Genomic DNA, 14,869 nt, shown 5'->3' with positions numbered 1-14,869 from the left:
ATACCTATTGTGCATATTCATTGAGCATGGCAGCACTGTGGATGGAACTTCAAGAAGGAGAGGTTAGAAGGCAGTAGGCTTGATGTGACAGAACTAAGCAATGAGACACCCCCTTATTGTACCACAGGGAATAGAAACCCCCTTTCCTTCCTCCTCACCACATGAGCTCAGGGGTGTCAATACAGCTCTTCAGTAGTTCTAGCTTTAAAGCCCTTGACTATTCTTACATTTTGCCCAGTGAGTCAGCTGCTTGGAAATAAAGATCTGCAGATTTGTGAGGGTGCCAGATATGCTATGTTTTGTTTTGCTGGTAGGTTGCTTAGTCTGGGGCTTAGGTTGCCACATGGTTTTCTTTAGGTTCCCAGTGATATTTTAGAGAGAAACTCTATGTGCAGTGCCCTGCAGCAGCCTGATAGCATTGATTTATTAGGCAAATATCACAGTTCTGCTTAGGCAGAAAAGTAGGCAAAGTAGCTGCTGTGAAACTCATTTTGGACTCCTAAAATTGGGAGTGCAGGCCATCTGGGAGAAAAAGGCAAACTACTTGAGACTGCTTTGGCCTATTTTACTAATCCTTCGTTTCTCAACTTTTTCTTACAGCCCCATGGGAACCTGTACTAAGCATTCCCTAGGTGGCTGCATTTGTGATGTTAGTCAGTACCGCCTCTCCGTGCAGCTTTCTAAAGCTTGATTAATAAATGGCATCACTTTGGTTCCCCTTTATCGGGTGCCCCATCCTGCTCTCTGCAGGTTCCCGTTCAAGGAGTGATAATACACAATTCACACACAGTGAACAACAGAAGCTCCAAAGGGGTTCTTCATACACAATAATGTTGGTGCCAAATGAAAGAGAAAGTAAAATCAAGGGAACTGTGACAGTGAAAGGAGTCATGCGATTAAACATATTTATCTGGGAAAAAGTCCTTACTTGACATGAGGTTTTGCTTTGTTTTACAGGTACTCTCCATCAATATGAGCTTGTCTCATAAAGGGACTGTAGCCCACTTGATCCGTGGATCAAGTCTCCCATCTGAAGTCGGGTTGATTTGATTCCTTTCTGCCACTAAGGACTGTAGTTGGTGAATGTATTTGCCCCATCATCTTGAAGTTAATGTCGTGCCGAGGACAGATGTGAAACAGATCTTTCCCTGGATGTTGATGTGGTGTCTTCTTAACATATCACGACGCGTCAGGCCCACCAGCAGCACAGGATATGGAGGCTCTTGAAGTTGATGACATTAGCCCTGCCTTGGAAGTGACTGAAGACTTTTTCAATAGTTTTGATACTAAGCTTGAAAAGACTGTGCAGCCCTCTGAGGTGTATGGTGTACAGGAGGTCCCTGAACTGGTTGGGCATGAGGTGTTTGAGCAGATCACAGAGAGCAGGAATCTGAGGAATGTCACCTCCTTAGCCAAAAGTAGCCTCATCTGGGATCACTGCAAAAATGGCCTCTTGGAAACCAAAGCTCAGACACCGTTCCCTGCCAAAGACCAGCGTGTGGTGCAGAGGGGAACAGCTGCTGACAACCTTCCTTGGGCAGGGGAAGGGGAAACTGCAGCTTTTAACATCTTCAATATCTGCCAGCGGAGGAGAGACAGGCCTCGCTCGGTGAATGACATCCTGGTGCAGAATGAGGAAGCCTCCACATTCAAGCCAGGACACAACAGATCACGCTCTGATATCAGCCAAGTAAACTGGGGAGTGGTCTTCACGGGCACCTCCCTGCAGCATCCACCTGCGCTTGGTCAGGACAACAACTGCGCTCTGCTCTCTTACCTGGCGTTAACCAAGGGAGAGGACATCCAGGGAAATACAGGTTTGTGCTGATGCTTTATTATTTATGTAGATATGAGGACTTTCCTATTTGTTTTTAGTATTTATCTTGAATGAGGAGCTGCATGTTTTAAAAAAAACAAACAAACTCCCCTAAAAACAACTGTGAAGTAACTCTTAAGATGGTAGAAATCAGCCTGGCTCTGTTGTCTTTGATACAGCTCTGTCTGTTTGCCTGTGTAAGGATCAGTTTTTAAGCCAATATTGATTTCTGTTCCTTTCATGGTTTGAAAAACTAAGCTGGTTTTACTTTTTGCTTCTATTTTGTTCAGTTTGACCCAGGAAAAAATAATGTACTTTTATGATAATTTCCTTACCTGATTTTCCCAAACTAAAAAACAAAACAAAACTTTGAATGCTAAAGCTATTGGGAGAAGGCAGTTTTCATAAAAGTTGAGGAGCAGCCATTAAAAAGAGGGCATACAAAGCTTTACTGTGAGGCCTGAGATCTCTGCTTTGTTTCTTTAAGAAATGCTGGCTATTCAGTGTATAAACAATTAACAAAACCTCAAGCGTGCAGTTTGTGCTTGTCAATATTACGGCATCTCTGCCAGCTTTGTATGGGGTACAGGAAGTCTTGTTATCAGATTGAGGCAGGCGTCTCCAGTGAGCCATACGAAGTGGTATTTCAGCAAGTGATACTTTTTCCTTTTCCTTTCTCAAGCACTGCACTGGATGAGGTTGTGCTCAGGGCTTCAGAAACACTGAACCAGTGTCTCTGTCTCCATGATTTATTTTGTAGATGCCAGAAGTGGACTGGGCACGTATGGAAAAGAAAAGCAGTTAGTGCCACAAAGTTTTTATAATCTAAATAAAGGCAGGACTTAACAAAGGAATTTAAAAATCAGCAGGTTGTGAAAGCGTGCGTATGTGTATGGTGGGATGGCTGTAGTTATGAATAGGTAGCCTGTTTAGGGTTAAAACAGGCCTTTTGAGTTAGGTTTTCCAGATAAGTCAGGTATTCTATTCTGGAGCATGAAAAGCAAGTGCCTAAATGGTTGTGTTTATGGATGTGTGCATATATAAATATGTATAATATGTAGGTAGGTAGGTATGTATATATACACACACACACAAACCTGTAGGTTATTGTGTTATATTGTGATATAGTTGCTGTATCCCAAAGAAGGGTGCTAGGTTTACAAAGGCAAGTATCCCTGCTGTTATTTTTGTTAAGGGAGATAGATTGCTTCCTGCAGAGTGTGGTTTTTGTTCTGTGTTCTTCCCATGGAAGGGATGCAGAAGAGGAACGCACTCAGAAGCCTGGAGACAGAGCTCTCAGTTTCTGAGAGAGCTGTATCCTGGGCATCTCATGAGTTTAATTTAGCTTGTGAAAACATTTATATGCCCACAGAAACACCGTTAAAATCTAGCCATGAAAGGTCCATACATGTCCCCAATACAGTTTTAAGCTTAATCTTTTTGGCCCAATTTCCCCACGCAGCCCTCAGAAAAGGAAAGGGGTTCTTTTGCTTACACTGTTCATAATAGAAAATACCTAAGCCAGTCTGTATTTAAAGACTTGTTTGTGTACTTAATTAGTGAGAGTGATTTCAAGCTGGCTCTGGATCCCCTAGCTGCAAGAAGCAAGCCGCCAATCCAGCTGGTGCTGAGCAGCATAGTCTGAGGCTGAAGAGGTCTCCTTTCTGTCAGTCCAACTGCAAGAGTGTGTCGGGGTGCACCCTAATGCATCACACCTCTGCCTGGGGTGAACCAAATTACATTCCCCTCTTGCTTACACACAAACGCAAGGCAGTGTGATGCAGCTGTTCATAAAAGGAAGCAAAATGAAAAATGGAAACAATGATGTAGGTTTTTCTTCCCCTTCTGGTAAATAAATTTTTAGGAGCTGCAGTGCTGGGACACTATTGCTTCCAGAGTCAGGAACCACGTACTGCAACATCTCCTCCCTCCTGGGTGAGCGTCTCTGCACTTTGAGAAGCTGGGCTGTCTCCAGTTCTCCTCCTTCAACCCTGGCTCCCACTTCAGCTGTTCCAGTCCACTTTACTTAGAGATAGACCCCAGGAGATGCACTAACCCTCTGGAAGTCCTAAAAGGACCTTGCTGTATCCAGAGTTGAGTCTATAGCAGGACTTCAAACCAGTGTCTAGAGCAGTTTGGTAGAAAACCTGTGATATAAATGTGAGAGGGAGAGACGAGAGACGCACTCTGTGTACAGCTGGATCTCACAGTGGGATTCCTTAAGCTCAGTTGTGTCCAGGATTCAGTCACCCATCACAGTGTGTACCCAAGGCATGCTGCTTCAGTAGTAACAGTGGAGTTTGGTGGTGGTCCTCTTCCCAGCCCCTCAGCAGGCACTTGTACTGTTTAAATGCAGTTAATGCAATGAAGTTTTTCTTTATACGGAAAAAGTGAACAAACTGTGTTAGAGTGTGGTACACTCTTTATCATTAAGATTTCATGTTAAGCAGTTTGTAGTTGTGAGTTATAATTGTGAAGACCTCCATCTATAAAGTAGTTTTGTGAAATAGAACACTATTGGCACTTTTTTTAAAAAAAAAAACCAACAGAAATTGACAAATTTCCCTGAAGAAAGCTCTTGTTTTGATACTGTCTGCAGTAGTGCCGGATGTATTAGAGCCCATCCATTCCTCAGTTTCTCTGAGGTACCAGGGACAAGTCCCATTGCTGTGCTCAGTGCTGCCAGAAGCCTAGGTCTCTTCAAAATACCTTTTTACAGAACAGACTCAGTATGGTCAAGATCTGGGATCTCAGGGATGAACCGAGCAAGGGAAGGAAATGGATTAGGAAGAGTGGCCGCAGAACAGCTCCCAGCACTCACCTGTAGCCCAGCAGCAGTCAGTACCTCCTGAGGTCCTTAGCCCACACTTTTGCTATTGCTTTTTGCAAAGGTGCAAGACATTTGTCATTGTTTGCTGTGTGCCCTCCAAGAGCCTTTCTGCATGGGATGTTTGAAGGCAGTGGTACCTCCTTTGAGGAAGGAGAACAACTGTGCTCTGAAAATGCACTCTTTTAACCTGTTTCCTTAACCTGTTCTGTTCAGCTGATGTGCAGGTTTTAGAAGGTAGACCTGGTATTTCTTCCCTCTGTGTTTACAAGACAGCCTACCATAGAGTGTGCTGCTACTGTGAGCTGAGCTGAAAAGAGAAAAGCAAAAGCAAGAAAGTAGATGTTGCAGGTACGTGTATCTGAGACTGGTAATTATTCTCCACAAGAGACCAAAAAATGTATTTTAAGGTTGGCTAAAAGCTGCTGCAGTGGTTGAAGGAGTCACAGCAGCTGCAGCCTGTGGAGACATTGCTTTGCAGGGCTTAATACAAATTAAATGAATGAGTATGAGATAATGAGACCAACTTCAGCGGCTCCTGTCAGTCCTCCTTGCAGTGCAGGACTTCCCTCTGGAGCCTGCAGAGGTCTCCCAGTCCTCCAAGGCTGGCCGAGTCGCTGCATAGATTAACTCTTCACAATTTTTTTTCCTTATCTTCATAGTATATTTATTACTATGAGCTTATCTGTTCCTGCTGCTTGCTTTTTTATAATACAAATAAAATGAAACTGGATCCTTTCCATGTGCTGTGAAAGAAAAGGAACTGAAAAGCAGCTGTGGCTTTTGGGGCAGTATCTCCTGAGGCCTGCTGGCAGAACGGCTGGTGCACTAGCAGTGAGCACTGCTTGGGCTGCCCAGCAGTGTCAGGCTGCCAGTGGAGTTAGCAAAGGTGGAAGTTGTAAGCAAATTCAAGACAAGCTTTTGTATTTCTGGGCATGTGGCCTGGCCAGCAAAGGGAGAACAGCTGCTTCTGTAGTATCCAGTGAAAGCTTGCTTAGATCGTTAGAACACAATGTGTGAGCAGTTATCTTTGATAGTCATGTGGATGTTTTCATTCAAACACTGGCACTCCCTAGAGTGTGGGTGCCATGGTTGTTTTCCTGGGTAGCTGTTTTGTTTGCCTGCCATGCCTTTAAGCTTGGGGAGCTCCAGAGCTGTCCTGCTGAGCACCTGCATGCTGACAAACTGCCCTTAGTGCAGAAGGACAACACCTCGTGCCCCTCTCCAACAAGCAGCTATGGAGGTACTCAGCCAGCCCCACTGATTTTGGCAGTATGCTCTGTCAGGAAGTCTTATCACTCTCTACAAATACTTGAAAGGAGGTTGTAGCAAGGTGGGTGTCGGTCTCTTCTTCCAAGTAAAAAGTGAAAGGACAAGAGGAAATGGCCTCAAATTGTGCCAGGGGAGGTTTAGGTTGGATATTAGGAAAAATATCTTCACGGAAGGGGTTGCCAAGCGTTGGAACAGGCTGCCCAGGAAAGTGGTGGAGTCACCATCCCTGGAGGTATAGATGTGGTACTTAAGGACATGGTTTAGAGGTGGACTTGGCAGTGCTAGGTGAATGGTTGGACTTGATGATCTTAAAGGTCTTTTCCAACCAAAACAATTCTATGATTATATGAAGCTGGGCCTAAGGGCTGTTTGCAGCATTGTGGCATAGCAAAACAGACATGCCAGAGAAAGGTGACTGCCTTAAAACTGGCCAACAGGCCCAAATTCTGCTGTGTCTGATGAAGGCCAGGATTTCACTTCCTCCTTTCAACTGACTGATTTTAAAAAATACAATTTTTCCCCCTCTCTTCACATCTTTTTATCTGACTGGGAGACTAGCTGTTGTTCAGGACACTTTGAAAGTATGATCTTGTACTCAGAGTTTGTGGGGGGGATATTTCAGGAGAGGTTTGGTCCCCTCTTTATATAGCTGTTGCACACATTACATACTTTTCTAGTGTGTTTTTGTGGAGGTGAGACATCTGAATTTGTATTCATGAGCAACACACCACTGATTCACAGGTTGGGGACTGAGGGTGGTCCTTGAGTTCTGAGGAGTCATTTTACAGTGCTGCTTTCTCTTATTCTAGTGACCACACAGACTTTATGTTGGGATGTTTTCTTTGTTTGCCAGATGTCCTCACCTTCGTCAGCAGTGGTGGTGGCTGGTACTAGCTCTGTGCCCGTCATGTTGGCTCATGCAGCATTGGTGGTACGTATCAGTGTGCTGAGCAGGTTTGTGGTGGTGGGTCACAGAGCAGCAGACAGTTGTGCTATCAGTTGCTGCTGTTGTTCTGCTCAGGGAGGAGCTGCAAAGACAGCTGAAAAGGGGAGATGTGACAGGTAAGGGAGCTGCTGCAGAGGTGGAGGTAGCCAGAGACCCTGAGAGGCATGAAGCATTGGAGGTGTGACATGCAGCCTTCTTGCTTCCCCTCCAGTGATGGCCAGGTAAAGCCTAACTCCTGATCCATCTACCCGGGAGGTTTCTGAAACCTGATTGCCACTTGTGATTTTGCAAAACACCCCCGTAGCGCTGTCTTTTGGCTGTGGTATGTAGAAGCTACACAGCCAGGGTAGACCAATAGGCTGTTAACTGCCACTGGGATGGCAGAACATTATAGATCCACGGTGTTGTGCAGAAGATAATGGTGCTGTTATCCAAGAGTCAGATGTGTGGAAACAACACTTCTGCACCTTCTTCTCTGGAGTGCAGGAAGCCTCAAACCACTTGGAAATGATCCCAGGGGTATCAAGCCAGTTGGAGAACTGATGCCCCCACTGTGACCAATTTATTTTCAGCATTTAAAGGTAGTCAAGAAAAAGGTAGCTGTACTGCAGAGATTTGGGGCCTTTCAAGATTTAAGGAGGCAAAAATGTTATTTAAAATCCTATATGAATTGGATGCCCTCCACTGCAGGTGTCCATAAGTGCCAGGGAATGTCTCTGCATCTAGCAAGAGGGACCCCCTCTAACCAGGAGATTACAGCTGAAATACACCATGCAGTAAGGATAGGGAGGGTGAGCAGGGACAGAGAGAGGTGAGGTGTTTTGCTCAAGATCAAATGGGAGTATGATTTGGATCACCTGACTTCACTCATCTGCTGGAGGTTACTTCCCCTCTAACCCCCCTGGCTAATTTGGGGAGTGCTGCACTTGTTCCCTGCAGGCTCACTCTGAGTTGCTCCTTGGGCTTGGCATCCTGCAAGCTGGAAGAGGCATGGGGGGCTTGCAGAGAGCAACAGCAGCAGAGGGGGCTAGGGTGGGCATCTGCCTTGGGTGGAGGGAATTGTGACCTACTCCGCTCCCTTGCCTGGGAGGCTGTGGGAGGGTCACAGTGATGGAGAGAGGAGTGTGGTGGGAGGCAACGGGAGGGGCTCCCATACAGGGGATAAATTCACAGTGCAGGATTACTGTAAGCAGCACTGATGAGCTTGGTTGTGAAGCTGTTCTGGTTGGGAGGGTTATTCTTTATGGAGATTTTTGCTCTGGAGTTACAACACTCCATAAAGCTAATGAACTGAGTTTTCATCTCCTGGGGCAGTGCTGATTGCTTCCAGTGATGTTGTGATGACTTTCGTAACTGAATTTTCAGGTTAGTTGCTGTTATTCCCTTAGTGGCGTCAGCTAACTCTCCTAATGTGAACTAACCCTGGTTTTGTAGCTTTGACAGTCGCTTTATACCCTTTCTTCCTTCTTTTTAAAGCTGAATTGAGTGAATTTATTACAAAAATCAGCAATTCCATCTTTGTTTGATATCCTCACTTCTTTTGCGAGTGCTGCTGTTTTATGCATCTCCTAGATGGTGGTAGTTACTAACCATCTTTTGACTCATTATACCTCTCCCTCTTCCAGAGTTGAGTCCCGTTCTGGGCTGGTCTTGCACTTTGAATCCAACCTGCTTCTGCACTGCCCCCTTGGCACGGGCACTGTGTCAGTATGCATATCATGCTGGGAGTCTGCTCAGCAAACATTATACAAGTGTTTGACTTACTGCAGAGGAGCAAAAAGAACTGGATGGAGAGGCTGGGCAGCCGGGATCGTGTAGACTTCAGCAGTTTCTCATGTGTTTCTTGTACAATGCCACACTTGAAAGGAAAGACGTAAAGAATAATTTGTTCAGGTTCTTTGTCCATCTGTTTAGGCAGTTCATTTAGTGAGGCATTTATTTTTGGTGAACAGCTCAGCCAACCTCACTAGCAGTGCATAAATCTAAAATAAAGAGTTTGCAAGTTGAACATTTTCAGAGCAGGTTTTGCTTTCCCTAAGCCTAAGGAAGATGAAAAAGAGTGAATGCCCTTCTGCTGAGGAGAGATGCTATTTCTTTATATAAATTAATGCAAACTGTTACCTACTTACAAGTCCCATTGCTGTAGTGGTCCCTTGAAAGGAGGTGGCACTGGGAGGAGAAGCCAAATTTGGCTCCAGGACAACCATCTGCTGGGAATTTGTGGCTAAGTATCAATGCCTTTATTTCAGGACTGAGTGGAATTAGATGTACTCGCCTGAAAGAGATGTATCTGTGGAGCTAAATAGGAAAATAGGTAGGAAGAAAAGATTGTGTTTTTAAGTAGGAGGAAAGTGGACATTGTGGATCTGAGTCACACCAGCTGAGGCACAGTTTGTCCCTGGTCCAGAACACTCCACCAAGCAGGTGACTAGCCCAACTCATTTTGAGAGCATTTTAGGTCCTAAACATGTCTGCTAAGTTCTATGGATATCACAGAGAGGAGGACTATTGACAAAAATCTCTGTAACTTATGCTCCTCCTCTCTTACTAAGCACTAGAGAAACCAGAGAGGAGTGCCACCTTAGGAGACAAACCCCTCAGAAGCAGGCATCTCTGCTTCTGCTCTTTCACGAGTTACTTGGTATTCCTGTTATCAGAAATGCTTCAGTGGTGGAAAACAGGGCAAGTTTTCCTGCCATACCAACAGGGCTGCAAGTATGGTCAGTTGTTCAGGAGCATGTATCTTCTGGATATGCTGAGACAACATTTGGGCTCCCTTTCCTGCGGTGCTAGTTGCACCAGCTGCCCCCGGGTGTGGAGGGGGGTAGATGTGTGCTTGGTGTAGGGTTCCTAGCCGGGACAAGTGGGCAGTTCCCAAAGGAGAGGAGAGACACTGAGGAAGATACTACCCTGTCCCCAGCTGCTGAGTCCCTCTTTGTTTCCCTCTGCCTTCTTCCTCATCTTCCCTTGAAATTATAACTCCGAATGGCTCAGGCGTGGGCCATTTACTGTTATTATTTCCCTTTTTTTACTCTTCCTCAATTTACTCTCCCTGTCTCTTCAGGGAGGAAAAGAGATGCAGTTTCTATTCGGAAGGTGGATGGAGAGATGGTAGCATTTGCTCTCTGAGTGGAAAGGTATTATCTGGCACATGGCATGTTGAGGAGATAAAGCAGCAGAGGGTTGTAAGCTCTGTGTGTGTGTATGTGTAGCATATGGATTCACCGTGTCTCTGCCAGCATCTATTAACCTGACCTAAACAATATAAGGCATTTGAATTTTAATTAAGTTGGCTCTGGTTCTGTCCCAGTTAGAGCGAGAGTCAGTGGAGCCAATTCATGGGAGCTTGAAGGGAAGGAACGGGGCGAAGGAGGGAGATGGAGGTGCCTCTGTGAAAGGCAGGGAGAGAGAGCCTTTCTCTAACTCAACAAAAGACAAGCAAACCTGTGGGCAGATGAAGGAGGGGTGGCTGGGGGAAGGTTACGAGTTGTCTTATTATGAAGAAGCTTGAACTGTCATCTGTACTTGATGGAAGCGAGAGAGATTGCAGTTGGAGCTGCAGAAGCGCTGCCTCCCTGATTGGATTAATAGAAAGGGAAGATGACTCTAGAATGGCTGCCCATTATCTGCACTACAAAGGGATTAGTGTGGGTTTCAGAGAAATTAATGGCTTTTGAGTTAGCGCAGAAATACTAATGAATGTCAGGGCCAGAGATGTACGGTGAACAAAATTGGTTCTCTTTTAGTGTGTGTGTGTGCATCTGTCTATCCATTTGGAATATAAAAGTGTGCTTTTTCTCTACCATTTTGAGTTTTAGATTAGGCTTTCAGTTTTCATATTTAGCTGAAATACTCTTGAGTAGCTTATTTGTCAGCAAAGTATAGTTATATTGATTTCTTTTCCGCCTTTTCAGACCTAGTGCCAAAGTAGCAATTTTTTAATTGTTGTTTTGATTTTAGTCATATATGCAGGAAATCTTTGTAGGTGAAGTGTAAAGCACTTTGAACATGGCGTTAAATGCAGGCTCCATTCTGAGTAAGTGGGCACTATGGGGAAAGCTGAGGCTGAGCTGGCAAGATGAAACCAAAGTGCATCCTTTTTGTAAGTGTAGATGGGAGGTAGCATCCTTCTTATTTTTTAAACCCCGTGAGGTTTGCATACTCACATTGAGTGTATCAAACAATTAATTCTCATGTATATTCATTAAGTTTAACTGAAACTTGTCTACTTAATCCTTATAAATCCTTAAAGTTGGTCTTCACTGAAGAGCTAGCCAAAGCTTTTACAGTGTTACTGTCCTTAATCCTCCTGCTGCCCATACACGAAACTGTCACAACCAACTACAGCAATGCTTTCAGCCAGGGACAGGAGCATCTCCTTAGTCTGTAGGTTACAGCCCAAGTTCTGCTTTCTCACCAGTTGGTATCAGAAGCCCCTTGGACGGTAACTGAGTCTCTCAAATACTGATAGTCCCTGACTTTCCTTTGCCCCTGGGAGGATAGACAGACTCACCCGTTAGCCAGCAGTGGTGAGAACAGCTTGGCTAACAATCCTGGACGTGTTATCTCTGAAGCCCAGTACAGATGGGAATGCAGTAACTTCTATAAGGGCTTATCTTTGGCTCTTTGTTTCCAAGCTTCGTCAAGCCCAGATGATTCTTTTCTCTTAGCTCTGCACTGTCTTAGGTGTACTCAGAGGAGATCGTGTCTAAAACTTGTTAGAGCCTGGCCTGTTAACGTGAGTGGTAACTGCTTACGCTGAGATGCTGAAAATATTTTGTGCTTCCAGCTGTCTGCCCTGTTCCTCATTCAAAGGTTGCCAGCCTGAGGGCAGAAACCACCAGTGAAACAGCTCCTGTTTTGCTGCGGTTTGTAATGCTGCGTGTTAAGGTCAATTGATGCTGATTTTGTTTTGACCTAATTGTGTCGGGCAGTGGATGAGGAGCTGTTCCCACAGGTGGCTGCCTTGCTCCTGCATGGGGAATAGCAGTCTCCAAGGGAGACAGACAGCCAGGGGCAGAAACCTCTTCACTTATAGCTGTTAATTCTGCCACTGTTTGTAAGGCAAGACCCACCACAGGTACCCGTACTGGAAAAGTGAAGTAGAATTCAAATGGGAGCAAGAATTTATTCCTCAGGCTGGGTTGCTTTGGGGTGCCAAGTGTTAAAGTCAGTGTTGGAGTGTAACAGTGAATGTAATTAAATTTATACAGGGACCAACTAAAATTGCATAGAGTCGTGTGTCCAGCCCAGGGTAAAAATCCGATATTTGCATGTATTAGTGGTGGCTGAAGTCGTGCAAATCAGATTGGAACAAATTTTGCAGAGAAACCTTTTTTAAAACTCAGAAATGCTTTAGGTACCTTCATTTAAATTCGTATCACTTTGGTGCCTGGAATTATTTGTATATGGGCTGGTTTTCTCAGGACAAAGAAAATTCTCCTCGACTTTGCCTTGGGCCAGGGTTTGTGAAGGGGTCTGCTCCAAAGCATCTGAAGTGCTGAGGCACTTAGTTATGTGTGTTTGAGTCTGGGCAGCCTCTTGCTTTTCATTTTGGTCATGTCTGCTGGTCCTGAGCTGGATTCTCATAAATCGGCAAAGCTCCTCTCTAGCAAACAGAGCTGTGCAAAACCTTCCAGTCCTGGGTCGTGCCCAAATGTGATAAGAAATGGCTGTCGTTGGGTACAGTTCTCCATTCCCCATGGCCTGGGTAAGGCCAGGTGCTAGGTGTGGTGCCCAGGTGCTGGCAGCAGGGTGGTTCCAGGCAGTTCCAGCTGGTTCTGGACAGTTCCAGCCGGTTCCAGCCAGTTCCGTCCGGTTCTGGCCCCCACAGCTGCTCCCCCTCAGGCACAGGTGTGGCCTCACTCGCAGAGCGGCCTCAGGAGGGGCAAAGCAGTGCAGGGGGTGTGAGGGAGGAGGAGAAGGTGCTGCAGGTGCTGGGGCAGCGACTCCCCTGCAGCCCCTGGGGGGGCCATGGTGGAGAAGGTGGAGATTTCCTGAAGGAACTGTGGCCATGGAGAGCTCAGGCAGGAGCAGGTTTATCCCAAAGGACTGGAGCCCCTGAGAAGGATCCATGCTGGAGCAGGAGAAAAGTGTGAGGAAGAAGGGAGCAGCAGAGATCCCTCTGTGCTGCCCAGGACAGGGGGGAAGTAGAGCGGTTGTGTGTGACAGCACGAAGTTGAACCTGGGAAAGGGAGGGGCAGGAGGGCAAGGTGTTGTTTTAATTTGTATTTGTTTCTTGCTGTTGAAATCTATTTTAATTGTCGAAAGATTACTTGATAATATTGTACTCCTCTAGACTAGGTTCTGGGAGACTTGCGGTGTTCTGTTCCTCTGTCACTATTCTCCTGGGTAACCTCAGGAAAACTGCTTTGTTTCTCTGTCCCTCTGTTTCCATGTCCCCTTTTTGTCAGGTATTTTGGTACCTCTGGATAAAAAAGTGCTGTTTTCTTCTTGGCTCAAATGTAGAGTTGGTGCCTGTGTTTGATAATTATAACCTGTTGGGTGAAGGCTTTTTCTGTGATCCTGTCCTCCAGATATATCATGTAGGGGAGATGTATAAGCCAGGATGACATAGCAATTTGAAATTATTATTTAAAAAGTACTAATTGTAATTTTCTCACTTTGTTTCCTCCAGAACACAAGCCAATGTTCCCAAATATTCTGAAGAAGGGATACTTAGAAATTAGAAGAGACAATGACAGCTACTGGCACACCTGTTACACTGAGCTCTCCCCATACAAACTGTACCTGTATTACTTGGACAGCAGTGGCAACCAGACTCTTCCCACCGTGTATCCACTCAGGCATTTTCAAAGGGTCACTGTTACTGGTTGCATTGAAACCAAGGTGGTGGGCGCTGTCCTGTCAGACAACTCGCAGCTACAGCTGAAGGCAGAGTCCTCATGGGAGGCTTTGGACTGGGGACAGAAACTCTGGGAAGTGGTGCGTGCTTCTGTGCCTGCTTTCACGAGACAGCAGGAGAAACTGGAGAATGTGCCAAAGCCTGAAAATAACAGTGACCTTCCCCAAACCAATGGATTGTTAGAGAAGCCTATGGAGCTCTTCCTATCCATGAATTTGACTGAAAACTCTAAAGAGTACCAAAATATTCTCAAATCAGGGACTCTTTATAGATTAACTGTCCAGAATAATTGGAAGGCATTTACTTTTGTCTTGAACAGGTCTTATCTCATGGCATTCCAACCGGGAAGGCTTGATGAAGATCCTCTGCTGAGCTACAATGTTGATGTTTGCCTGTCGGTCCAGACAGATACTCAGGATGGCTGTGACTCTTGCTTTCAGGTCATTTTCCCTCAAGATGTCCTCCGCCTGCGTGCAGAGACCCGTCAGAGGGCCCAGGAGTGGATGGAGGCACTCAGAGCAGCAGCCAATGCTACTAGAAGTTTAACTCAGAATCCACAGGTCACACTTAGGAACAAACCTGGAGATCGGCCCTTTGGAAATGATCTCAGAAAGAGCAAGCGCCAGTCTGTGACCACCAGCTTCCTGAGCATCCTGACCACACTGTCTCTAGAGAGAGGGCTCACAGTTCAGAGCTTCAAATGTGCAGGTAAGCAACCAGGCTGCAGCGTCTGCACCCACTCCCCTTCTTCAGGAAAAGAAAATCACTTGTAAGGGCGTGTGTGTGTTTTAGCAGCACACAGCTGTTCCCTGCCTCTTACTATGGCTGAAAACCCTTTGGTGTATTAGCCTTTCTTTACTCTCTGTAAAATGTGTAGAAAATCCTATGGGATATTCTGGGATTCACCTGTATTTGATGAGCAGTGCTGTAACATTTGATCCTGAACATACATGGGCTGGGGCTGCCTTACAGGGAGGCTGAGCAGTTTTCTTGATTCAGGGCACTGGAAAGGTAGTCCAGAATCAAAGGGATTTGAATTCTGGATACGATGCAACTTTCCAACTTTGAGCACTTTTGTTTCCTTTTACTGTATTTCCTCCAAGTCATTTTTGGAACTCAGTTTCAGCTCAGGACCTTCTGGGG

At 45.6% G+C, this 14,869-nt stretch overlaps 1 protein-coding gene across 1 annotated transcript; it reads left to right on the top strand.

Annotated features, from left to right (window-relative positions):
- Window positions 1-1,158: 1,158 nt before the first annotated feature.
- On the top strand, window positions 1,159-14,434 carry LOC104517582 (pleckstrin homology domain-containing family M member 3; the record flags this gene model as incomplete). Its single annotated transcript, XM_010167017.2, has 2 exons — window positions 1,159-1,817; window positions 13,499-14,434. Coding segments are annotated over exons 1-2 (1,540 nt in total), but the record flags the coding sequence as incomplete, so codon positions are not given.
- Window positions 14,435-14,869: the final 435 nt, after the last annotated feature.

This window comes from Antrostomus carolinensis, unplaced genomic scaffold (genome assembly GCF_000700745.2).
Source record: "Antrostomus carolinensis isolate BGI_N321 unplaced genomic scaffold, ASM70074v2 scaffold53594, whole genome shotgun sequence".
NCBI classification, from domain to species: Eukaryota; Metazoa; Chordata; class Aves; order Caprimulgiformes; family Caprimulgidae; genus Antrostomus; species Antrostomus carolinensis.
This window is presented reverse-complemented; position numbering and strand designations above follow the sequence as displayed.